This window comes from Aythya fuligula, chromosome 7 (genome assembly GCF_009819795.1).
Source record: "Aythya fuligula isolate bAytFul2 chromosome 7, bAytFul2.pri, whole genome shotgun sequence".
Lineage (NCBI taxonomy): Eukaryota > Metazoa > Chordata > Aves > Anseriformes > Anatidae > Aythya > Aythya fuligula.
The window spans coordinates 34,702,226-34,728,320 of NC_045565.1; the positions used below are offsets into that span (position 1 = coordinate 34,702,226).

The 26,095-nt window shown below is 39.4% G+C and overlaps 1 protein-coding gene across 1 annotated transcript in view; it reads right to left on the minus strand.

Annotated features, from left to right (window-relative positions):
* Nucleotides 1-26,095, minus strand: part of ADAM12 (ADAM metallopeptidase domain 12) — a 181,505-nt gene that overhangs the window by 149,890 nt on the left and 5,520 nt on the right. The window contains exon 2 of the mRNA XM_032191052.1: nucleotides 14,567-14,700. Coding sequence (XP_032046943.1) covers nucleotides 14,567-14,700 — 134 coding nt within the window. The remainder of the gene's footprint in view (nucleotides 1-14,566; nucleotides 14,701-26,095) is intronic.

Here is a 26,095-nt window from a genome sequence, read left to right on the forward strand (position 1 = left end):
AAACCCAACCTCCTCAGGTTATATATATCCCAACCTCCCTGGCATCCCGATCTGCTTCTGTGATTTCAGTGCATGTCCTTGAATTAATAATAACATTTAAAGCAGCAAAAACAAAAGGTTCAACTTCTTCTGGAACATCTTCTCTTCACCCAGTTGAGACAGCATTATAGTTTATGTTGTCTATATACTATTTAGAATCTGGTTTTAAACTGTGCTAAGTTATTAATTGGAAGAGAAAGAAAAGACATGGGTCAACAAAGTCTTCATCTTAGACAAGAAATTGAAATATTCCCTGTGAAGGAAGTGTTCAGGTATCAAAAAATAATAATAATTAAAAAAAAATCCAAACTTTATTCTTTGAAATCTAGAGATGATAAAATCTTTCAAAGCAGATTTTTGTATAAAGGAGAAAGAATGGTCTTCGCTTCACTTCAAATCATAGAAAATGTGGATTAAGGGACTTCAGAGGTTCCTGCCCCATGTCAGGATCAACTATACCTCTCTCGTTAGCAGCTGTTTCTCTGGTGTTTCTGAAAACCGAGTGCACTCAGAGACTTCAAAGCTTCCCTTCCTCACTGTATGCATGTAAATACATCCTTTTCTCATTATCTTCATTACTGAGCTCTTACTTGCTGCCTTGTAAGGCCATTCTTCTTGTTGCTGCTAGACAGGGTGCATATCTAACAGTGGCACAGGAACTAATTACTGCCTCTTACTTTCCCGCAGCTTTTACATACTTGAAGATTCATTATTTCTCCACTCAGCCTTTTTCTCTTTCAACTGGACCGACAACCCAATTGTTTACTCCTCACCACAGGCCACGCTTTCAGACCTCTAACCATTGCCTGCACTCCTTCCTGTGTTCCCCCAGGTGACCTGTCTCTTTCATGAAGAGAGTTGCCCCAAACAGGATATAATACAGCAGCAGAAGCCCTACTGATGCTAATATAGGGAAAAATTTTACTCTGGTAAATACTGGCATACTGCACCAGACCTGGGTTTTGTACTCCTATCTCATACAGGTAAGCAAAGTACAAAGAAGAAAGCTTCTGAAAAGGTTCATTAGCATCTGTATAAATAGTAAATGTTTGCCAGATATGGATACTACTGCATTGTCATGAAGTGTCAACAAACTCAGCGTGTTTAGAATGGGACTTTGAAGCACAGGAGCCAGCCAGAGTCTTCTGACAAGTATAAAATTATATATCATCTTTTTGGAAATTTCATCCAGGCTTGGCAACATTAAATAGAGAAAGGCTCTGTAGGGTTTCCCCGACTGTGGTGATTTCCTGAGATGTTTGGGAAAGGAGGGTTTCAGAGCCATATCATGAAGCTTAAATGAGAAGCTTTATTTGCCAGGAGACTGGAGAGTTTCAGAGAGGAACTCAGATGGACAACTCATTGGAGCATCCTCACCTGCAAGGGCCTCCTGAGTCCTAAGCAACTAAATCTGAACTGCCCTAACTGAGAGCTGCTGTATTACTGCCTCAGACAGCAGTTATTCGCTTTTACATAGAAACTCTGGTGTTAAAGAAACATAAATTTCACCATAAACTGGATAAAGAAGGTATATCAACTTCCTCCAACACAACTCAATCAAATTTTGATTTGTAAATCAAAATTCACAGATAAGAATACCCTGTACATACAAACATTGCCTTAGGCTAAATATGTGGGACAAGTTATTTCCTTTCCCATATCAAGACTGTGACGGTGACATTGCATCAACAGACAAGATAAAACTCCATAAAATTGAAGAATCAAATCTGCACATTCCAAGAGATACAGAGAAATGATTTTGTGAGACAGGTAAAGACAGCAATAAACTGGCATATGACTTTATGCCAGTAAAGTCATATGCCATGTATGTTGAAGAAATGTCTCATTTGTTTACGGTGGACTGTCAGGAACCAGACATCGCTCCAAAGGAACAGGTCGTGAAAGCAATTTCAAAATTGCTCTTGAGGAACTTTAGAAACTCTCATTGTTAAAATGGGAAAATATACATATGAAATACAAAAATGCAGAATGTAAAAATTTTAAATGACATGGTGGCTGCTGAAGAGGCAATAAAAACATACTGTGTTGTTTCCAAATCATTTTCCTTGACCGTGTTAATTTAATAATTTTTCAGTTTAATAATTTCAGTTTAAGTAATGTGTCTTGGTGTGTTTTACCAGTGATGTATTGATTTTTCTTTCACCAAGAAAAGTGAAGATTTTGCTGGGAAACAAACAAATATGCAACTGAAAAAAAAAAACAAAATGAAACACTTCCATTTCCATAACATTGAAAGAGACTTAAAGCAGATTGGACTCCTCTGAATTATTTAGCAATGAACACTGTTAAAAACTTTTGGATATTTCGCTAAAAAAAAAAAAAAAAAAAAAAAAAAAAAAGAGGAAAGAAGGAAGGAAGGAAGGAGGGAAGGAAGGAAAGAAAGAAAGAAGGAAGGAAGATGGGATATTCATCAATGCAGTGAGGAAGCCTCAGGAATATCTTTTAAAGGAATTGTCCAAACCTAGCTGACATTGTCTTCCATCTCAAACAAAGGTTTGGAGAAATTGCTAAATACTTACTCTGTGCAGGCTGAACTGGGAGTTGCTTTCAATCATATACATTGAGGTTTTTTTTTAAATTAGTCAGTAAAAGAAGCATGGACGTGTATTAAAACTAATAAGTTGTGTTTTAAAAATAAATTGATGCTTGATGATTGAATTGTACATTTGAGGGCAGTAAAAATGTGCACTTGAAAGAAAAATACATAATACCCTAAAATAATGTTTCTCAAATGTTCCTTAAAAAACAGTGTTTTCATGTCACTGTCATTTCCACCAAAGAAAGGTGATTGTGCTAAAGGGGACTTGGACTGATTTATATAGCTCATCGTATACTATAAAAATTTCAATTAGTGTTCTTCATAGTACTTACAAGCTGCTCTTAAATTGCCTCTAAGATTGTAACAGTGAAAACCCTTGTACTCAGCATTGCAAACACTCCTCCTCTTTAATTCTTTGGAAACTAAAATCTTGAAAATATTTGTTCCCTTGTTCTGACAACACATGCATGATTTATCCACACATGCAAGACATTCATCTTTCCCCCAGAAGAGCAAATCCTTGCTCCCTAAAAGTTGTACAGTGTGTGAGTATGAATACAAATAACTTTTTTAATCTGAAAAGGCCATTACCAAAATCAAATTTATGTCCCATGGCTTGGATTAAACTTTATTCCCATTTTATAGATGGAAAAGGTCAAGGCAATAAAAGGGGAGATGTTTGACTATACAAAGTTAGGTTTCCATCTTAAAAAAAAAAATAAAAGAAAAGAAAAAAAAAGAAAAAAGAAAAAAGAAAAAAGAAACCATTTCTATCCATATCTTAAATTTGCCCTCTGTGACTTGCACTGTTCCCAGGCTCTCAGTGCTTCGTCTCCACAGAGCAGCGGTTTCCTTTCCTCTCTCCCTCCTATGGGGATCCTGGGAAACAACCACATGTATTTGGAGGGCTCCCACAGATCACAGCTTAAACCAGTCCACCACTATTCCTTTTCTTCCTTTATAATCAACATACCAAGTCTGCAAGCAATTCTGCACTAAAACGTACAATGAAAATGGAGGTCAATATTTTGAAATATATTTTTGTTGCAATTAAAACTTTTTACAATCAGAAATGTTAAAGTAATAAATAGGGACTCAGGAAAGTATGAAACATAGAACTTTAAATTTAATTACAGGCATTTAAATTGATTTAAATTTCTCTCTATGGGATGTACTTTTATGATCTTGTTTTGGTTTGTTTTTTTACATACACCACTCTCTTAATTTACACTAATTTATATGCTTCAACGTATCTCAATAGCTACTCTACTAACAAACATGACGTCTCTTGGCAATAAAAGGTTAAAATTCACTTTGCCTTCTGACTATAACAGAAATACCTTTGCAAACTAATGACTGTAACAGGCTGGTCTGTTCCCGAATAAACATTCTAGGGATTTCCTGAGGTGTTTTGTTTTGTCTTTTTTTTTTTTCCTTCCATCTTTTTAATTGACAGAATTGAATTTGGAGGGTGCAGGCAGTTTAGATGCCATTTCATCAAAAATGTGTATATGTTGTCTTTCTATATGCTTTTAAATTAAAAAATAAAAAAATAAAAAAAAAAAATACATTTACACAGCTTCTGGATATTCATTTTATAGAAAAAAAAAAATCTTTAAAGCTTATCCAACTCATCTCCTTCTGCCAACTTTCCTTGCCAACTCTTTCTTAGTAATGCCAGTAAATGCCAAAAAAAGTCTGGTTTAAACAATGTTTCTGTCTGTTGCAACCAAGAGAAAGGCATTTTCTGTTGGAGATACTTGATTTAGGAATCCCACTTTTTCTTCTGTTGCTGAAAACGCACCCTGACTATGCCAGTGTAGGCTGAAGGGAGGGTGCAGTATTTAAATGGTAATATTCCAGAAGTAACTTTAAGGACAAAATTACGCAGTTTCTCTTATTGGCTTTTCCCGCAACAGATTCATTTCCAGAAATTCCCCTCTCCTTTGAAAGAGGCAGATGCAGTATCTGCCAAGGAACCGGTCCTTTTTGGGGCAGGGATACTACGGCTGTTTAGATTAACACATCTCCAAGCTTTTGTCTCATTGTCACTTGCCAGGAGTTGAAGCAGACCTCCTTCAGCAGCATTTCTTTTTCAGTACAAGATGTACTTAATGCAAAAACATCTAGGGAAAGATGATGGAATGGGTGAAACTAAAGTAAATAATGTCATCTGAGAGACACCAGTGTAGGATTTCGTCCAATATCACTGCCCGAAGGAGCCTGCCATCTCCAACACTCACACAAATGAAGTGTACCGGAAAATAGCATCCACCAGTGTGCAAAAATTAGGCATCTCTATGAAGATCTGATCCTCCCATAGCTAGGCAGCTTTGACATAAAACATTTGCTCCTGTGCTCAGTTAAGTGGACTCAGGTTATGAATATATTTCTCCCGAATATTAAAATTATATACTGGCTTCACTTTTGAAACATGATGTGAACTACTGCCACCTCATGAGGCAAAGCACTCCAGATGGCAATTACCGGCCAGGAAGGGCTTGGCAGGTTCTCCCAAATAAGACCAGTTTAGTGCAGGACTCTGAAGCCTGTCACAAAGGTTGCGGTCAATGGGAAGGAGAAAAACAAAGGAGAACAAGGAGAAAAACACTGCCAAGGAACCACCCAGCAGCTCCTGGTGGAGGGAGATGGCCAAAGAGAAGAGGGAACAAGTTCATTCAGAAGAAGGAAAATAAAGCTGATCCTAAGGCAGAAGACACAGTAAGGGCAAAGGAATGAGGGTAGGACCTACGAGCACTTCATTTCCTGAGCATGATTCAAACTTCAGAGGAAACAACAAATAAGCATCCTGGGATTTGGGGCAGAGGATGAAAGGGCAATCTCAAAGGCAGAGCTGCAGATTTAAATGGAGCTTGATGTATTTTGGTTCGCCATGGACAATGAGCGGCAACGAGACCTCTCTGCAGACTCGACACCCCCGCCTAAGTGACCATAAATATCTAGATGCTGTATTGGTGTGAGAAAACATACTCCATTGCAACCAGTATCACTAGCAGACTTTGCATAACACTGACCAGAAATAACACAAGCACATCCTTGCAGGATATGGATGAGTTCAATGCCTGCAGTAAAATGCCTGCAGACTCTGGCAGCACTGCACATGCATCATACACATGGAAATGCATTACACAACTATCACCAAAAGCATTTTGTCTCCTATCTCATTAAGCTTCATCACTCCACTGTGTCTACAATGCCGTAAATTGCAATCACTTTGTTAAATTAAGCTTCGAAAGCTCAATAATACTTGAAAACTGTGTCCTTGAGGAAAAAAATTGCACAAAAGGGACACACAATTTCCTCAAGACAGGAATTGAATGCAAAATTTCTGCTACCATATCTAAGGGATATGGATTATTTTTACCTCATCTATATGAGCTTTTCAAAAATAATTGGCGGGTTTTTTAGCAGTCATTTTATTTGTAGAAAAATAGCAACACTTTGAAATCCTTTTTATTGTCAAGATATTACTATTGCATTTTAAAAAGGCTTATTATCAATTTTATTTTTCTTATCAGCATAGTACCACTATGAGTTTCTGTTAGAATTCTGAGGAACGAGAAATATCCGTATATAAGAGGTAGATCATCTGGGGTTCAATTTAATTACATTCAAATAGAATTATAATTCAACAACAAAACCATCAGGGTTAATGGGATAATGGGACTTGGTAGATCTACCAGCTAAATTTACCCCTTCATCCCTAAAATATGCATACACTAAGTACAATTTAATTTACTATTGCTTCCTGAGATTAGGGTCTTCATCATAGAATATGTCAATGGCTCTTGGTCATGGTCATCCCCTGCTCAGAGGATTTTAGTCCTTGGAAATGTCCCTAGTCCTGCTGCTATCATGAAAAGGACTCTTATCAGGAGGATGTATGGCAGGAGAGAGCCTGCTGTAGGGACTACACTGTTTTCAACTTGACCCAAGGCAATCTCAATAAGAATTAAGAACAAGGGAGATTCTCCTTTTTCCTGTAAAAGAATGATCACATGTTCAGGGCTGGAAAGTAAAGCATTATTTTAATCCAACACTGAAATTCATACCTTACGCTCAGAAGATCTGTTGCAAGAGATGTGAAATAGCCAAGTATAAGCTAAATTAATTCAATATGAAAATGCCTCAGTGCAAGCACTTTACAAAATCGGTATAATGCCGCATAATTGCAAGAACTTTATTTTCGATTTCAATACCACTTTAAAGGGCTACTATCATTAACTGGATCATTAAGATCAAAATTGTTTTTCTGTTTTCTTAGGGAATGTATGATCTGTCTGTTGTTGCCTTTTTTTTTTTTTTTTTTTTTTTTTTTTTTTTAATAAGAGGCTGAAAACTCACATTTAAGAACATCACTTCAGCCCCATCACCTTACAGAGGAACATATGAGCAGATTCCTCAAGCCCAGATCTGAGACACTACCTCATAGCTGGTGGGTCAAAGTCAGTGAGCACAGCAAAGCACTTCTGCAGAGCCCCATCGTATACAATTGCTGGCAGAGGGAGCCCGGGTGGTACGGGGAGACAGAGCTTGCCCAAGACTATTATATCACTGGCGATCTTCACTGGCCAAGTATGACAAAATTCCTCCCAACAGCTCAGCGTGATACAACCTCATGAAAGGGAAATTCACCCTACTGAGGGCTCCAAAATGCTAAGGGGGCTGGGGTATGTGTGGGGGAAGCTGGCGGAAGGTTTATACAAAGCTCTAGGTTTTCTCTTTATTGAAGCAGCAATCTCTCTCAATACTATCTGCTATTTATATTGTGCTTGAACTATCCCACAGAACTTTACAAACTTAACACACTGTATCACTTAAGCTAAAAATGAAATGGACCATTTTCTGGGATGAATCCCAATTGCTTAACACTTCCCAGTATGCCCAAGTGTTTCAGGCAGGAAATGAACACTAGTGTATCTCGTTGAAACCAGGGCACTGATTCAGTGCAGACAGAGAAAAGAATTTCCCCTACTCAATCACCAACACAAACTTTTTATTGGTGGTCCCAGCTCCAGGAATTCATCAACCCTGTAGCTGCTGTGTAGGATCCAGCAAGTACCTAGAACCAGGGTGCACCTCCCAGCATTTTGTTTTGTGTTAATTTCCTAAAAGAAATGATAAGACTAATCAATTGGTTGAACATAGGTGAGGCACTGACTGAGAAGAAGATGTTTTTGTGAAGACCCTTTCTTGCATGAGATGAGGTGGTGGGGACAGCTTGAAGCTGCTTTTTCTCACCCAGTAAAGTGGTCCAGCCCTACTAGCACAGTCGTAGAAATTCAGTGAGAACAGAGGAGGTGACATAGCCCCTTTTCCCCATGCACCCCACACCAGACCTGTGTGGCAGAAGAGCCACTGAACAACTTTTTGACCCCATCTCAGGCTGGCTTTCCTGTGGCTGCGCTGTGAAAGCAGCTTCAGGGTTGGGAGGACCTGGGCATTTCCTTCCCAGTAGCTTCCACAATAAATAAATAAATAAATAAATAAAAATCACGCTATTCCTGAATTAAACAAGTGCAGGACTGTTATTAAGTAATAGAGCATATATTTTTCTAATTAATTAGTTCTCACAGTGGCCCTACAAGGCAGGGCTCTAGGTATAATAACAAGCAAAAGAAATAACAGATTGTTTACCGGGCTATTAAATTAATGACTAACAGGTTACTAATTAAAGCTCAATAAGCAGATCTCCCAGAGAACTTTATCAAGGTTTAGTGCAGTTTCTCACACCACTGAGGCTGTCCGTGCCAAGCTGCATTCCCAGCTGATGACACAGCCATAGCAGCATGCACAGCTCTGCCTCTTATATTTGATACTCATGAGTCATAAAAATATGGAGAGGACTATAAATTCTGTTTATGCCTCTCTCTCTTAAGATATGTAAAACAACTATGTAAAAGAGCTATGAAAGCTGTCCTCTCAGCCTTCAAAGACTTGTTTAAGCAGCGCTGTATGATTCCCCTTAATACAATTGTCTGGAAGTCTAAACTTTGGTAATTATTTCAAATGAAAAAGAACAGCAGGAGGCTCTGTTGGAGGGAATATAAACAATTATCACTTGCACGAAGGCTATGCCAGTTATGAAATAAACTTGAATGGGTTTGCTCTTGAAAAGGCTGTGCTCTAAATTAATGATCTGACATAGAGGGCCTCTCAGCTGTACTCCTTGCATCAAACCCTGAGTTGGAGTCACGCAAGAAGATGGCGAGGTGCAGAAAAGAGGGGAAACGTCAACCAGCTTGGAGATCCTGTTAAACTGGGATCTTTCCACTGGGTGCACCAGAAACTTCATAGGAGCACTGGAGGGAGAATGCACACATAACTCAAGATGATGGACTCGATGATGGCAAACTGTGCCTGCTCTGCTAGTTTGCAAGAGAAATGCAGCAAGGGAAGAGCAAAGGATGGGATCAAACAGGATCATTGCTGTTTTGCAGATTCTGATAAATTCTCAAATCTCCAGAATTATTGCTGTGAATTTTTAACACATTTAAAGTTTCTTCTTGTTCCTTCCAATAACTTTTTTGTTTCATTAGCGGTAAAACCTTTGTTCAGCAGGTGTTGGATTAGGACCTTATAGGGAAGTCATGGAAAAAAAAAAATGTGAAAAGAATCAGTGTAACCTCTGATACGTCTGATAAACCCAGAGAATCATAAAGATAACTAACAACTGTCCAAGGAGATGATGCTTTTACAGACAGCAAAGAATTTCACATCAAGATTCAAGTAATCAGCATCCAAAATGACATATCGATGATCAAACTTCTGATGTTTGTTTATGAACACAATCCGTAACACGATTCTTCACGAATGAGGCAGGCAGAAAAGCTGCTTCTCTGCGAGCTCAATGCATACTAAGCAGTAAGAAATGGTAATATTCTGCCACTTTACATGCAGAATCTTTTGGGCTGTGACAACCGTACAGTTAAAAACTAGAAGAATTATGGTCTAAGTATATATTTATAGATGGCCTTCATCTTTAGCTTTGAATTTCATTGCTAGAGTTTAGATTCAAAGTGTAACATAACACCAAGAAAGAATATAATGTTACTACAAGAAAAGGAATTTTCTGTCTTTTCATCTTCCTTATCTCCATTTTTGAAAACTCTTTAAGGTTTCAATCCACAAACCTGATTTAAAGCAGCCCAGCCAAAGGAAGAAAACTGAGTCACACTAGCTCAGAATCTGGCCTTGAAATCTTCAGCTTGGTGAAGCAGTTTTAGCCTTCCCTGAACCTATTTTTCCCTCCCCTTTCTCCCCAAGGTAAAATGAATTTCTGATATATTTGGATTTAAAAGTTGTGAGTGTTGAACACAGCTGTTCTTCAACAGGAAACCCTCGGCAGCTCTCCCCATCCTTTGCTCATCACTGGCATCTTCTTCTCTTGCTTGTCTCTAACCCCAGTAGCAACAGACAAGAAGGTGCTGGTGTGTGGGAAGCCACTGCCCAATAAGAGGTCTGACTGCAAGCTTGGGGAGAAGTTGCTTTTCCAATATACCCTTTGTTAATTGAGATCAGTGATAGTACTTTAAAAAGAGACAGGTGAGACTCACTATGATACAAGCAGATTAGGAGTCTAATCCATTGACAGGTACATCATGTGCATATAGTGTCTCGTTGCTAATTATTTTTAAGAAGTTGCAGACCAAAATGTGCTCATTGTCCCCAATATGTGACCAAATTTAATACTAAAAATATATTTCTCTGCACTATTTGAAAGCAACCTGGATGGACAAATTGCAAACTCAAAGCAACCTAAAGGATTTCAGGGCTCTCTAGCTTCATACGGGGCTTTTCAGAAACCACACTCAGCTGCATGGCTATGGGTCCTTCAATACCTGCCCAGCTTCAGCTGCGTTCAAAATGATCTTTCTGAATTGTAATCATAGCCTGATTGGAGCATACATGTGTGTATGGAGCAGTCTAATATTGCACTCAGAGACACACAAAGATCAGAATTACAGAAGTATGTGCATAAGCACTGAAAGATGCAAAGCATCATCCAGTAAGGAGAGTTGCACCTAACTTGCTTGTAAGCTTTTGGAAACTTCAGAGGACTAAATCCTGCAAGAATCAACATTGTGATCATATTTCAGTCCTTGCAGGTGCCAGCAATGACATTACTGATGCTGCATGGCCACCACCAGAGAAAAAAACTACACTTGAGTGACAGATGACACCAAACTGAGGAGAAAAGATCTGTGCTAATTTAGCATGACCTCAACACTCTACATTTACCTGTATAATCAATTGTTTCATGAATGCACAAAATGCCTTCAGTTTCCCAGAAACTTCATGCATTTTAAGATCTGGATGTAGCCCTGGTTAGAGGAGAGAGTGCCAAGTTCCACAACAAGATGTTGCTCCAGGAGAACAAATATCGGCTCCAGGCAATGCCACCCTGGGATGCTTCTCAGCATTACGATTTCATATCTGCCCTCTAAGGTCTCAGATACTGGGCAGACACCATTTCCCACAGTTATAACCTTTAAAGTGTAGAAGTGAAACCAAAAAGCCCTTAATGCCCATGTAAAATACTTCCCACCTAGCTCTTGTGTCTCAAAGAGAAGGAATGTGCTTCAAGCTCTGGTCTAAGGCGAGCACTATTACCTGACCTACAGCTCCTGTGATGGTGGGATCTGGCACACATTAACCAGTGTGTGTCCCTAACAGGGTGTGAGGATAAAAGCTGAAGCCAAACAGATGGTCCTCTAAAAATCTTCCCTAAAGTGTTCTGTGTACTAAAACACCACTTACCCAACTCTCATCAAACTTGGCTTGATTTTTAAGTCTTGAGCCAAGTTTGAAGAAAAATATTCAGCCGGGAACAAGTGGGGAAAAGAGTTTTTTCTTTCTTTCTTTTTCTTTTTTTTTTTCTGCACTCAAATAATATAAAAATGAAAAAGAAATTGTTCAAACCTTAGAAATAAATAAGAAAACCAGAACCCAACCCTGTTGGGTTTAGACCAAGCACTGTGAAAAGAGTTGACAGCGAACACAGAACTATGAACAGATGAAAGAGAGAAATGGGAAGGGAACTGGAACTAGGCATTTAGTATAATGATCTATCAACACCTTTTATAATGCACACAAAGTTTCAGAGAAGACGGAAATCACATCTGCATAGAATATGGACAGCTATTGTTTGAAAGCACACAGCGACCTTGCACAACATTTCAGGGTCCTGATTGTGCAGTCACACACCCACAAAGAGTTACTCATCAGTAGTCCTGACTAGCAACAACTGGATACTCCAAATAGTAGCCACTAATTTTAGCAGCATGTTCAGAATTAGCAACAGAACATTATATCTAGTTAACAAAAGAATGTCACTGGGCACCATTCGAATAGTCCAACTGAAAATTATCTAAATTTTCTGACTTCATCAAAGGATGCCAAAAGAGTTAGCAACCATCAACTACATGAACAGAGTTGTACAGTTGCAAAAACATGTATGTATTTCCCTAGTACATTCTATTAATTATACATATATTTTTTAAATGTGTATCACTATATGAAGTGTTTGCATGAACATACACTTCTTTTCAAACTGGAAAGAAAAAGATAGCACTTCTGAACTAATAGTACCACACTAAAATCCTGATCTTGGCTTCTTGTAATTACAGTTTGAGAGGGCTGAGGGGAACAAAAAGAAAAAAGAAAAAAAAGCAGTCTGCCCAACAAATGATAGGTTCTCTCTTGAAACAAAGCACTGCATTTATACTTAGGAAAACCCAAATTCTTTAAATATAATTTGATTACATGTCTGATTTTAAAATTGGATTTTTCCTGCCATTAATTTTAACCATCATGTTTAGATAGTACCTATATCATTATGTATGATTAGATGTCCTTGAAAAAGTATATACTAAGTGTATTAAAATAAAACTAGGCTACAGATAAGTAACTTTTTCCCCCCTTTTCCTTTAATAAACTAAATTTTAATCTTGCTAGTGAACAAGACTGTGTTTGTGTGACTAGTCAGCGGGACTAGTGTCAGCAGAAACATGTTTTTTTTTGCTTCTGTTCTGCACAGTGTACTGCATAGAAGGCCCTCAAGAAGAAAGTCATTAGCTTAATAACGATTCACGACGCACCGTGAATGAGATATCCCAACAGATATTGCAGTGACTCCTGATGTAAATAAAGGGATGTTTTTATCCTTCAGATCACAAAGAAAGTGTATGCTACACTAAATGACTAGCATGGTTTCTAATTGTTAAGCAAGAGTATTTACGACCAGAGGATTGGAGAGTAGGGCTTTCATTGCAAGGCAATTATCTATACACAAATAACTTTAACACTTTGGCATTTTTATAACCACTACATTATTTATTTTACTATATATTCTATTGCAATACCATTCCCCTGGTTACAAGTACTTTGTACTTTTTATTTTTACTGCATTAAAATTAAAATAAAATAGGGGAACACTTTGAAATGAGCTGAAGAACAATAGGTCCTACTTAACCATTGAATTCAACAGTATTTAGCTTTTATGCTTTTGATCAATATTTATGTGACAAGCTATTCATTACTCTTCACTACCAGTTTAATGCTGTTGTTCTTCCCACAGCCTGATCTGCACTTCTATGCATTTAATTTATAACAGTTTCCATGGAAAAGAAGTATTCAAAGAAAAAAAAGTGCTGATACAGCACGTGGATCTTTCTACCAAACCACAAATCTTTTCTAATGTTCATCTTAAACTCAAAGCAATTCTGGGAAACAAATTAATGATATAAATCATATTATCATTACTCACATAAAGATACTCTGTTGTAAGTCTTTCAGAAAGCTACAGTGAGTAGCTAGACGAACTTTGTAAGGAGAATGCCTGTTTCTAATTAAATGATCTAAAAATAGAGTTGCACATACATCTAGGACCAAGCCATCTGTGTTATCTCTCTAAGATAAGCTATTATATATCCACAATGATATCCCTTTCATCACTGCAGATATTCAAACCAGGGACTGGCCTTTCTCTCCCATTTAGAAGGGTGAAAAAGAATAAGGAAGCAAAACTTTCACCCAGAAAACAGTTTTTGAAAGTCAGACCCACTGTCTGAAATGTCTTTTCACACCTACTTCTGTCTGTCAGCCACACAACTCAAAGCTGGGTCCCTCAGACAGTGGCAGTAGCCAAGAGGATTTCTCTGTGAAACGTTTTCCTGATGCTATAAAGAACGTTGCTTCTAATGGGCTCTTCAGGCTGTTTTCATGGTTTCTATGATGGTGTGTTCTTTTTTTTTTTTTTTTTTTTTAGTTAGCATTTTGACTGCTTGAAAATTTAACTTTTCTCTCCTCACACTTACTAGAAAATATATGTATAAATGAAGCCAGAACAACAGCGGGCCTAAAAAGCTGGTTTGGAAAGGTTGGGTAAGAGATTCTTATGACATCCTCGGTGATAATAAAAGAAACAATGACTTGTCTTCCAAACTTGAAGAGGAGGCTCTGGAGACAGAAAGCAGGCCTTTTCTCCTAAAAACAGCCACCAGTATCACCAGCCAATGGCTGAGGAAAAGAAGAAGGAAAGCTTATCAGGGTCTGTCAAGATGGGGAAACAATCTCTGTTCAGTCAAAACCAGTGGTAGATTATTCCCCCTCATTTTGGTGGCTGCTTTGTTGTTGTATTATAAAATCTCAAGCAATGTATGTTAAATTCATTAAAAATATGATTTTCCTTCCATTTCTGCAATCTGAAATAAGAATGCCATTTTACATTATAAAAACAAACAACAACAACAACAAATATTAATTTCAAATACCTCCTTCATTTTGTTATGTTAGGAAAGTAAAAATTGTTGACTGCAGATCCTCTAGTAAAATATAAAAAATAAGCTTGTAATAGCTATGATGAAGTAAGCGCATTAATTTCCCCCAAAGCCTTCTAGTTGTTATACACCTCAGAATAAAATAACAGGCAAAACAAAGACTAACCTTTGAATAAATGTTGTTTGCTGGTCTCCACTTTTCTCCATTCAAAAGGACGGGAGATGTTATCTCATAATCTTTTGGTGGGTCCTTTGGCATCAGCTGTTTTGAGGACTCCAATTTGCTTTCCACAGTCTCACCTGGAACAGGGGGAAGCACTTTGTGGTTAGTAGGGAGCAGTATCTGACAATGTGAACCTTGTCATTTAAGGGACCTGGCAGCATACTTTAAAAGGAAATAATTCAGAAGAAGCATTAGACATTAAAACATTGTGGGCTCACACAACCATTGCCCAAACCTATGCAACTTTGTAGGAGATCTGCGGTTCAGGAAGAGGTGTGTGTTGGTGGTTTCCATTTTGATCAGAGGTTGCATTTCTATATCAGCAACTCAAATACCACACAGAAGAGACAGTGAGCAGCTGATGACGGAACAGCAAACAATTCCGTGCAGCATCTGAAAATCAGTTTTAAAACTATATAGGTAATTCTTGTTCTATATACCTTGACATATGCAAAAGTTGCTATTATTTATGCAGGCATTTTCATATATTATTCTCACCTCTTTTTATTAAGTTATTTTTTATTGCTCTTAAAGAGTCCCATTCTGAAACTATGGTGCTCAGCACCGCACAAACACAGGACAAGGTGAGGAGCAGAGATACCAGGATGCAATGACCAGGAGTTTGGTCTCAATATTTGAGTCAAAAATGTGGACAGGTATTGGCACCAGCCATTTGAAGTGTTAATAATGACATCAGTGATTTATTTATTTATTTATTTTCATTGAAGATGACAACAAGGGGGAATGTGTTATGTGTCTGTCATTTCAGTGTCATCATTAAGAGTGAGCAAGCTGCAGGGATTTAAATGAGATAAGACTTTATCAGGTCTATTTTCCCATAATTAAGGTAAGAAATTCATTCATTATTCATTCCACTCCCTCGGTCCCTTCTCCTGGGTCTCTTCTCCCCATCTCTCTTCCCAGGTTCAGTCACACTGGCTCCAATCCAAAGCAGCAATGTCAGAAAGGAGGGCAGTGTCCATGGGGTGCAACTGGAGACCTAATTCCCCTAGGATGAATGAACCCTGTCATTGCACAACGTGTGCTCCAAAGAACAAATAATGATCCCAGACTAACCCTTATGTCCTTCCCATTTCTGCAGTGGGTCCACAGGTTTTGTGAGTCTGAGTCACAGCACAGATATAACAACCCTGCCTGCTTCAGGTTCCTGAAAGCTCCAAGCTTTCGTGATAGATTTACCAGACTTAATCCTAGGTATTAAACACTTTTTAACACACCATCTTACTCTGCTAAACATGGAAATATGTGGTTGCACTCCATTTGAACAAGTCTGAACTGAGTACAACAAAAGACTGAATTTTACTTGTCTTAGTGGCCTCAGCATTTCTGTATGGACATGCCAGGAGGTCATGAAATATCGAGAATCCAATAACATCAAGGAAGCACACTCATATTAGTGGAAAAAAAGAAAAAAGTCTGGAAGAGAATATAACCTCTCACTGAAATAATGCTCTACTCCCACACAGTCAAATTACTTCAATTCATACTACAACGTCAAAAAGCTATTTGCATGCAACATTTATCAACCATTTCTCCTCTCACTAAACATACTAATGGTATTGTGCCTCTCAGAGCAGAGTCCTAAAAAACAACCAACCAGCCAAAAAAACAAACAAAATAAAACCAAAACCTCTAGTACAAGACCTGGAAATGGTACTGAGGATGAATCTAGAAGAGAAAACACGGATGGTTTCCAGGAGCCATGGGAAAGTCAAAATGGTGGCGGGGTTTGCCACACCAACCAACATGCCGAGCCCTCTGGAGCACTCAGACCCCATGAAGATAAGAGCTGAGCCTTCACAGGTGCTCTAAAAATGAAGTGATGTTCCAAACCCTGCAGACAACTGGGCTCACCCCTGTGTAGGTGTATGGGATACCTCCTCACCTGCCCTGGAGGGTTTAATTAATAACTATTGAGACTGCACGAAACTTCACTGCTCTTTATTCTGATGATGAGACATGAAGCTCCCCTCACAGAAGAGAAATTTATGAAGCATATCGCAGAGAAATGAGAAAAGTTTGGCTCTGTCCCTGATTTCTTTTCCTCTTCTTGGCTCACTAGAGCAGTCTCAACTATATGAATTGAATGACTCAGGTCCTTGTATTATTTTACAGGATTTGCACTCTGAAAGCTCAGTGCAGTCTAAGTATTAAGAACCCCTGTGAGCATACTTCTCCTCCCACAGACACGCTGTCTGCATCACTTCTACAGCCTTACAGTGGAGATGCTGCCAGATACCAGGAGGCATCAAAGTCTTTCTTGTACTCCTCTATGTGCAAGTTGCCTTTCCTCTTAATTCTGCAAAGCGATAATATCCCTATGTTGCTCAAAACAAAAGAAAAAGGGAAAAGGGAGAGACCAGTGTTTGTGCACAGATGTGTTACTCCCTTCTTATACAGCATGGTCCAGAAAGTGCCACTGTGATGAAAATATCACATGAAAAGGGAATCTTATCTACACAAAGTGCAGCTCAATATTGCCCCTCCTATTTCTATTATTCGGGATCACTTACATGACAAAGTGATGCTTGTGGTGCATAAAGAAGCAAGGTTACAATAAGCAAATTTAATCTTATACACATGCTTATTTATGGGCACACTGGAAAATGCATATTGTGTAGAAGTGTTGATAGTCTGGAGACAGACATCAAGACAGGTTTATAGGCAGCAGTAATATCTTTATTGGGAAAGATAATTTATTCGGGGGAAGCAGAACAGACAAGCTTTAGGGCTCGCAAACTCTTCTGAAGCTGTAGCCTTTAGAAAATATGAGATCAGTTTCTGTCTAGATGCTTTCCTTCAGCCAAACATTTTGCTGCTTATCTGAATGTTTTTATTTAAATTATTGCGTGTGATAAAAATCACAGCTTCCTGCAAAGGCAGAGAATGCACTGCGTCCGACTGGTGTGGCCTCCTTCTGAAAAGCCCTTAAGCGTATGCCCAATGTTATGCATTTGCTCAACTCCCAGATGTCCTCAGTGTGAGGACAAGTTACAGTTTCTTTTGTAAATGAAGTAGTGATTTTTTATTTTTTTCATTTTTAATTTAAGGTCATTACATTAACATGCTATGCATATTTCGGAAAGACTACAAAATCGAGCAATCTGTATAACAGACAGGCAAACTTTAGATCAGTTTTTCAATATAAAAACAGGAGGAAGATAAAAAAACAAAGTAAATCCTTTATGTAGGATTCTGAAGTCTGATTGCAAAGCTTCAAAGAATGCCTTGAAAAAAACAGGGGATCACAGCTGATGATGAATGACTCCCACATATCTATCTGAGATGGGAAAGATGACAGCATCTAACGGGCCACCAGACCAGCAGAACAATAGGACACAGTCATGAGACTTAGGTAGAGAAAGACTCAAAGTCAGGAAAAGGAAACAAACAAACAAAACCCAACAGAATTAATAGAGACAGGCTAAAAATTAAATAGTCATAGAAGTTGAATTTGAAGCCTTGAAAAAAAATGGGAGAAACTGGCGTGCAGTCCCAGAACAGCCCCTAATCTGAGCTGTGGTTTGGACTTCAGATTTGGTAGGAAGGTGGGATGGCTGCTGGCAGCCCTGGAGAGTTGAAGCAGTGCCCTTGGCACACATGGTCCTTGCCTCAGCCCAAGTGTGAAACACCAAATTTGTCCCAGAGAGGGACACTACATCAGTGCCTGGATGAGCAAAACACTTCTAGTCCTCTGCTGGTTATGGGCCACCTGTTAAAGAGTGTCAGGGCAGCCCTCCCAGAGAGCTTCCAGGAGAAGGGTGTGATGGGATGGAAAGGAGGATGGGATGGAGGTCCATGCCTAAAGAGGGTTTCAATCTCCTTGGTCACTTCACATGAGGTCCCAGTGCCACGGTTCTTTACATGTGGATGTGCTGGTATTTCCTCTCTGCCACTCTGTTTCTTTTACCCATTTTCATTAAGATTTCTTTGAAGCTGCAGCCATTAGAGTTGTTTGCATTACTTTAATAAGAAGGCTTCTTCTCTACCAGGACTCTTGGTATTGCAGCAATACAAATAGTGTAATAAGGGAAATCAGAGAATTCAAATTTCAGTAACGTGTCATGAGAGGGGAAGAAAATCAGACCATCTGCATTATTAGAGGCTTTTATTGGACCCAGGCTTCCCATCTTTTGTGTCACATGCACCTTCTTCCTCACCTACTTATTTTCCATTTCAGTGAAATTCTGCCTGGTTCCTCCTGGTGCAACCTCGTCTCCCACTTGTTCACATGGAAAACTTCACAGTTGGGTCTATCTGTTTTCTATTTTCAGCCTGCACTGAAGGTAATGTTTTTGATCCACGAGCAGCCCACAAGCTGTTGTAGAGCCCTTTATTCCTTTTTTTTTTTTTTTTTTTTTTTTTTTTTTTTTTTTTTTCCAGGAATATAAAAGACACTTTGTACAAATAGCAAGATGAGTAGATGTTATCTGTCAGTGACTTTTGTGTTGCTTACACATTTTTCATCTGCAATGTACTTCTACAACTTTTTTTGTTTCACAATATCATGCAAGGACTTGTTGGCCAAGTAGTTAAGAATAGTTGTCATCTTTCTCTTTGTATTTCAGTTCCCCCAAGCTCTGTGCAAAATAAACTCCATGCATGTGATGTGACATCTCTGTTTAACAGCCACTGCCTCCTGAAGAAGCCCAGACACACTTCAGATTCCCATTTACTTAAAATTAATACGCTTTTAGTCAGGCAGCACAATTTATTCATCCCTATGATAAACAAAGAGGTGAGCGCTCCCCAGACCGAGTGGCTCTGGATGAGATGGGATGGAGGGGAAGGAGAGAGCTGCCTGCCCGGAGCATGCATCCCTGCTCATGCTGCCTGTGCATGGCATGGCATGGCAAAAAGCAGCCAGATGGGGGGCAGCTGGTGCACACCACCCATCTCTTAACCTACAGCTTTACCATAAAGCCAACCCATGGCTCTGTGCTGCCTTCCCGCAGCTCCTGCACCCATCACAGTCATCACCCACTCCCCAGTGCCGCAGGATGCCCGGCCACGGCCCCAACTGCAGCCCCCCATGCACTGTGCACTGCCACCAGCCAAGAAAAAGGAAAATAAAAAAGCTAAATTAAATTATCCTCGTGTTGCCTTCCATATTACAAATGGGCTTAGAGTTGGAATTTGCAGCCTATCTACTTTTTCTCTGCAACAAAGCAGCTAATCACCGGAATAATCTCAGGATAGAAAAGAGCAATAGATTTGAGCAATCTTTCAGCAAACGGAGAGCAACTAATGGTATTGCTCTGTATCACAGGCTTTGGCAATATCATGGAAGACAGAAATGGCATTCTTCATCCATTTCCCTCATTTTCTCCATCTTCCTCAGCTTAGCTCACTGCCAGTGGGACCCATGATTTAGATGGGGCATTTCTGGCTATGGAGGAAGGGCTGGAACCATGGCTGCTTCCAGCACCTGCCCAACCACTGGCAATCAGTCTTGCATGTCTTATTTGGGACAGCCCTGTTATCACCTCCAGACTCAAAATACAATTATTTAATCCATAATTACCAAGCTCACACACTGAGAACTGAAGACCAAGCATTTGCCCTTCCAAATGAGTATTAACATAGGAAAATTAAGAAAGGAGTGAAATTGGACAAGGTGTAGGGATTACCCACCAAGTACAACTCGACAACCAGCCCAGCAAAGGAAGGTTTCTACCAGGTTCATGAAGACGATGCATTAAGATCAGTCTTAGTATTTCCATCAGCAACCTTTACTCAATGTCCACAAGCATCCTCCTCACACCTAATGCTCCAAGTTAGGAGATGGCAACTGCACAGAAAAGGGCAGGAATAACACAAAAGAATCAGTAACTTCAAGGCCTGGGCAAAGTGTTGACAAATGAAACAAGAAGGACCTGTACATGATATTCAGTATATGAGCCATCCAGCACTGATATCGTATGAAGCAAATACAGCTCTGGAACAATGCATCAGAAGAGGTGTGTCCAGTGAATATCAGACCAGTATATACCAGTACAAGCACCTCTGGAATAGTGTGGGCATTTCTTGCCATCTGTGTTCACAAAAGATGAATTCAGCCTGGAACTGGTAGATTGGAAAGGCTGCCAGGGCAATCAGGGAAGTAGAAAGACTGAATTGCAAAAGGATAACTAAAATAATTAATTGCGCAATCTAGAAAAGCACAGATGATAGGGCCCATGGTTGTCCTTTAGCTTCATGGTGTTTACATCACCACTGATGATGTATTTATAAATGGCAAGAGTATAAAGTGGCCATACATAAAATTAGATTGGAATATAAAGTTTCTGAGCAAATAAACATTCAGCTCTCCTGAATCGAGAAAAAAAATGCTTTAAATGCACCTTATTAGTATTAGGAATCAGACTATATTACAACAACAACAACAACAACAAAAAATAAATTAAATTAATCTCAACTATCTATCCAGGGTTTGGGGGGTGTGCTTCCTGTTCTCTATTTCACTACATCTTCCAGCAAAAGCAAAAACATTACCCAAGCCATACATTAGCCAGGCACAGATCACAAGTTTTGCTGATGCCATCTTCAAGAATGGCACTCTCTTTGAGATAGGAATAATAACAAATTGTCACTGATGAATGTAACAATAAGACAGATTATATTACTATGTAATAATAAATATTTAAATGCTGCAAAATAAAACAATCTAAGAATTCCAGTGCACAGTGGTTAAAGTGTTTAAAGAAAGCAGGGTGCTGCAGGGAAAGGTGACTCCATCCCAGACAGACCCAACACACCTTGTAACTTGCATAGGATACAATAACGAGTAGCTTGCCTTAAAGCCAACTGTCTGTCCTCAAATTTTACACTAAGCACCAACAGGAAGTACAGCCATCCTCCAAAAAAAAAAAAAAAAAAGAACAAAAATGAGAAGCCCCACCAGCCTGATTTCTTCCCATTACCCTGCTAACAGCACTTACTCGGCTTTAAAAGAGTACACAGTGTGCCAGACCCTGCCCTCGTCTGTGTGTGAGCACAAAAGGCTGAGCAAGGTTTGACTGTGCATAAAATAAAAATCTTATCTCTTGCAGTAAAGTTTTTATTAGTTCTGAACCATAAATTACCTTTTAAACTAACCTTAGCACATCTGAGCAATACATTGATTCTCTCCACAAAATCTAGTTAAATCAGTTCTTTCATGGCCTGCCTTGAAAAATAATTCTTAAAAAAAGCCCGCTAATGGTACACAATGTTTTCCTGCTCTCACTCCTTCCCCCTTCCTACACCCAAGACCTCAGGCATTTAAGCACGAGTAACTTTCAAAAACACATTCCATGGATCTTCTTGGGCATGAATCTTTTGTTTTCTTCACATTGCAAAATTACGTCTCATGTACCAGATTTTTAGAACATCAAAAGTCAGCACAGGTCTTTGCTGAACCTGAGCACAGACAACAGCAAGATGACTCCACGCATTTCTGAGTTTAATTTTCTGTTCTTCCTGTGTCTAATGAAAAAGGATCCTCTCTCCATCTTGACACGTTTGTCAACTTCAAGCTAATCTGGGTGTGATTTTGCAGCGTGTCCACTTGATCTTTCACACTAAGCAGCTTCATAAGAACTGACTGCTCAGATGAGAAATCGGAGTTTGAGACACTGATTCCCTTTAACTAAACAGCCTGAAAAACACGCTTTTTAATATTTCAGTTTTATAATTCTAAGGACTGTCTCCTGTCATCACTTGTTCTTGCAGGAGTTATTCCCTTCCTAAATCCAGTTATGCAGAGGAAATAATCTGCAACAGGAACCAGCCCTCCCCCCCCCGACATCCCATAAACTCTGGCGAAATCACGTGTGCAGCATTTCAACGTGGACACGGGAGTGAAAGCTGCAAATTGAAGGTAACTCGCTGTTCTTCACCAGCAAGGGCTGCTGTGGTCAGTGTCACTGCGCGGCCAGCTGGACAAACCAGTGACACATTTCAAGGCGAAAAATAGAGACGGGGAAAAGAAAAAAAAGAAAAAAAAAAAAAAGAAAAAGAAAAAGAAAATGTTCATTGTGAAACATACCCCCTAAGCAGTTGGATCATCTTAATCTTCAAGCTTCTGTAATACAACTGTTGGAAGGCTCTAAGTCTGTGCACAATAAAGTGCTTTATTCAGGGAACCATATGACTCCATCAGTCATTCAAGCACATGTTTGGCACAGATTGAAAGTGAAAAGCATAGCTAAGTCAAATATTTCAAAACTGAACTTGTCTTTCTAACACACATGGTTTATATATTGGTGTAATATCTATATAACTTTTCAGTTCTCATATACAGTAATGTCATGGCTAAACTACAAAATGATGTCTGCTGCACTCGGCAGCATTGCACTTCTTTGGAGTTAACACATGTCAAAAAGCCATTTGCTCGAAAATTAAAAGGGAACTATCACACTTGACAGATCCTCAAGAAAACCTTAAAAATAGCTTTTGTTCTCCCTGATTCTTGAATATCTACCCCTCAAATTAGGATGCTGCACCACTCTCCGCTGGAGAGCTGTGCTGTAACAAAGCCAGGACAGCCAGTTCCTTCCCTGTCATGCGCCCGGGATCAGGCTTCTCCTCTGTTTGCAGATGAAATATTGCTCATCATACAGAGGTACCCCTGCTGATGCAAATGCGATTAAAGCAATCTTGGGAGAGCACAGTGTGATTAAAGCATAAGTAATGCGAGAAGGATTTGGGCTCTCATTATACAAAATACATATTGAAATGCACTCAAGGAAAGAAGCCAGTATATCTCAATATCCTCCCTGTTCTCCAGAACAAAATGTGACAAGTGGAGTTGGGAGAACATTTGCCACCGACTGCAGGAGGGGGCAGGGAGGCTGCAGGACATTTCAGATGGTGAAAACCAAGCTTTATTACCGGGTATAGGATATAGACGTATACTATATTTAGGAAACAGCTGCCCAGCCTCATTTGCGATGCTGTTGTGTGTGAATGAGGAATTTCTATTCAGGACCAGTCCAAAGACAGAGCTGCCTTTTTTTTTTTTTTTTTTTCTAGAAGAGAACATTTTGAAATTTGGGAAATTAAAACCAGAGCAGCACTGAACTGGAGGGCACACCAGGTGATGGGTGGTTACCCCAAGGTTCCCCTGGGGAAGAGCTGAGTGCTTGATTTCTACAGGAGAGGGCAAATTATAAATGCAATATTCAAACCCAAAGCAGCTTTAAAAAATAAGAAACATGACGGCTTTGGAGAACTTTTGTCCTCTTACTGGAAACCTTATCTTAAGCTTTCTTTGTTTCCAAGTCCTGATGCACACCATATAAAAGGCCCTGGCCATTCTGTTTCATGAAAACAAACAGGAAGGGACAAAGAAGAGGTAAAAAATTATCGAGGGTTGCACACTACCTTTCACGCAGGTATTTCCAGGATGCCATGATGAAGGACATCCTATCTTAACTCAGCATCAGCCCAGCATCAGCCCAGCACAGGTGCTACTGGGTGCATCTGCTTCTTCCTAAACTGCTGTTCCCTCCCAATGGAGGATCCCAGTCTCAGAGATTCTCATTCAGATTATAAATTCAGCCTCACACCCTTCAGCATCAGAGACACAGCACCTAACAAAAACACTTATTTGGGTGGAGAAATAATAACGTGTGCTTTACAAGAACAGACACCACCACAGCACAGAGCTCCAATGTCAAAGAAAAAAAAGCAGAGAAAGTGAACGCATTCACTTTTCAGTGATGAGTGCACATAATAACAAGAAAACCTAGATCCAGCATTCCTCTCCAGCTGCTCCCCTCCAGAGAAATGCTACTTTCCACTGAATTCAGTTCAAAATTACTCCCCCAAATACAATTTCCTCTCAGTCTTTTAAAAGGTACCGGACAATCTTTTTTTTTTTTTTTCTTTTCTTTCCCCCCCCCCCCCCATGATTTAATAGCCTCCCTCACTGAATACAAGGAATCCTTAGTGTAACTGTATTGAGGGACATTCTATCCTATACAATATACAATCACCAGTGAATAAAATTATTGAGTGGGAGTTTGAATTGTCCTCGTCACTTGCACACAAATCATTCATTCAGATGTTCTCTGGGAAATCACACTGAAAGCAGAGCATACCCAGCTGAAGCAAATTTCAGTATTAATTTAGGTGAATGTTCATGGGAAACCATTTGTGGTTCTTTCCCAATCCTAGCAAATGAGCTACTGAGCTGAGGAGTTAATATCCATCATGAGTTTTTGTTTGTGAGGGGAATACCTGCTACCTGCATTATACAGTGGGGACAATGAACAGTTAGGTGTGCCCATGCTGACATAAGTTACCACCAAATTTTGTCATTCATCTTCCAAAAAACAGGAAGAGCCATGAAAACTCAGAGTTACTTGATGTTCTTGAAGCCACCTAACCTGTTCAGGTTTATGTGTGCAACCTTACAAGAACATATGCACTGCATTGGCCCATAACTCAACTTTCACAAGTTCTTCATGAGATGAGACAGAAAGTCAGGGGAATGGGCTAAAGTTGCGCCAGAGGAGGTTTAGGTTGGATATTAGGAAGAACTTCTTTACTGAAAGGGTTGTGAGGCATTGGAATGGGCTGCCCAGGGAAGTGGTGGAGTCACCATCCCTGGAGGTCTTTAAAAGACATTTAGATGTAGAGCTTAGTGATATGGTTTAGTGGAGGACGTGTTAACATTAGGTCAGAGGTTGGACTAGCTGATCTTGGAGGTCTCTTCCAACCTACATGATTCTGCGATTCTGTGACAGGAGTAACGAATATTTATTCTTACTCTTTCCTCAGGGTGGGAAGAATATCCAGGATATCTTCCCATGTCACCAATAGGACTTTGTTCATCGGACCTATACATCCTCGGATCCCTTCAGGCAGACTCCAAATGAATAGCACAGAAAGTTGTGTTAACACCAATTTGTACAAAGGAGCCACATCCATGGAGGTGAGGAAAATTATCACAACTAAAGATCAGACTCACAAACAAGTCTTTAAATATATTATTATTTTGTGTAATGCAAAATAGACAAGCTCCTTCTTTCCAAAGGGTAAAGAGTTCTGCAATGACACTGCATTTCCCCTCAAACACACATCTTTACCCAAAGTATCTCTTCTGTGGGATAAATTTTCCTTTTTGAAGAGGCAATACATGAACCCATAAATACAATTTCACTTGAAATGTTTATCTCATGTTTTAAAGTCTGTGTCAAAAGGCACAAGCAGTTTTTAGCCTGAATACAGTTTTATGACCTCCAGTTCACAAAAGAACATGAGTCCAAACGAGATGCTATATCCTTCCCAAGAAGCTGCAGGGGCCAAATTTCATTCCCAGCTATAGCTGTCATAACAGTGTTCTCAGTGGCAGAGAAGGAATGCAAATTAAATAGTCTAGAATTGCTCTCCTCCTCACATCTTCTAATCATGGAAGTAACAGAAGATCTGCAGCACGTGTACAGACAGCACTGCTGAGTAAGG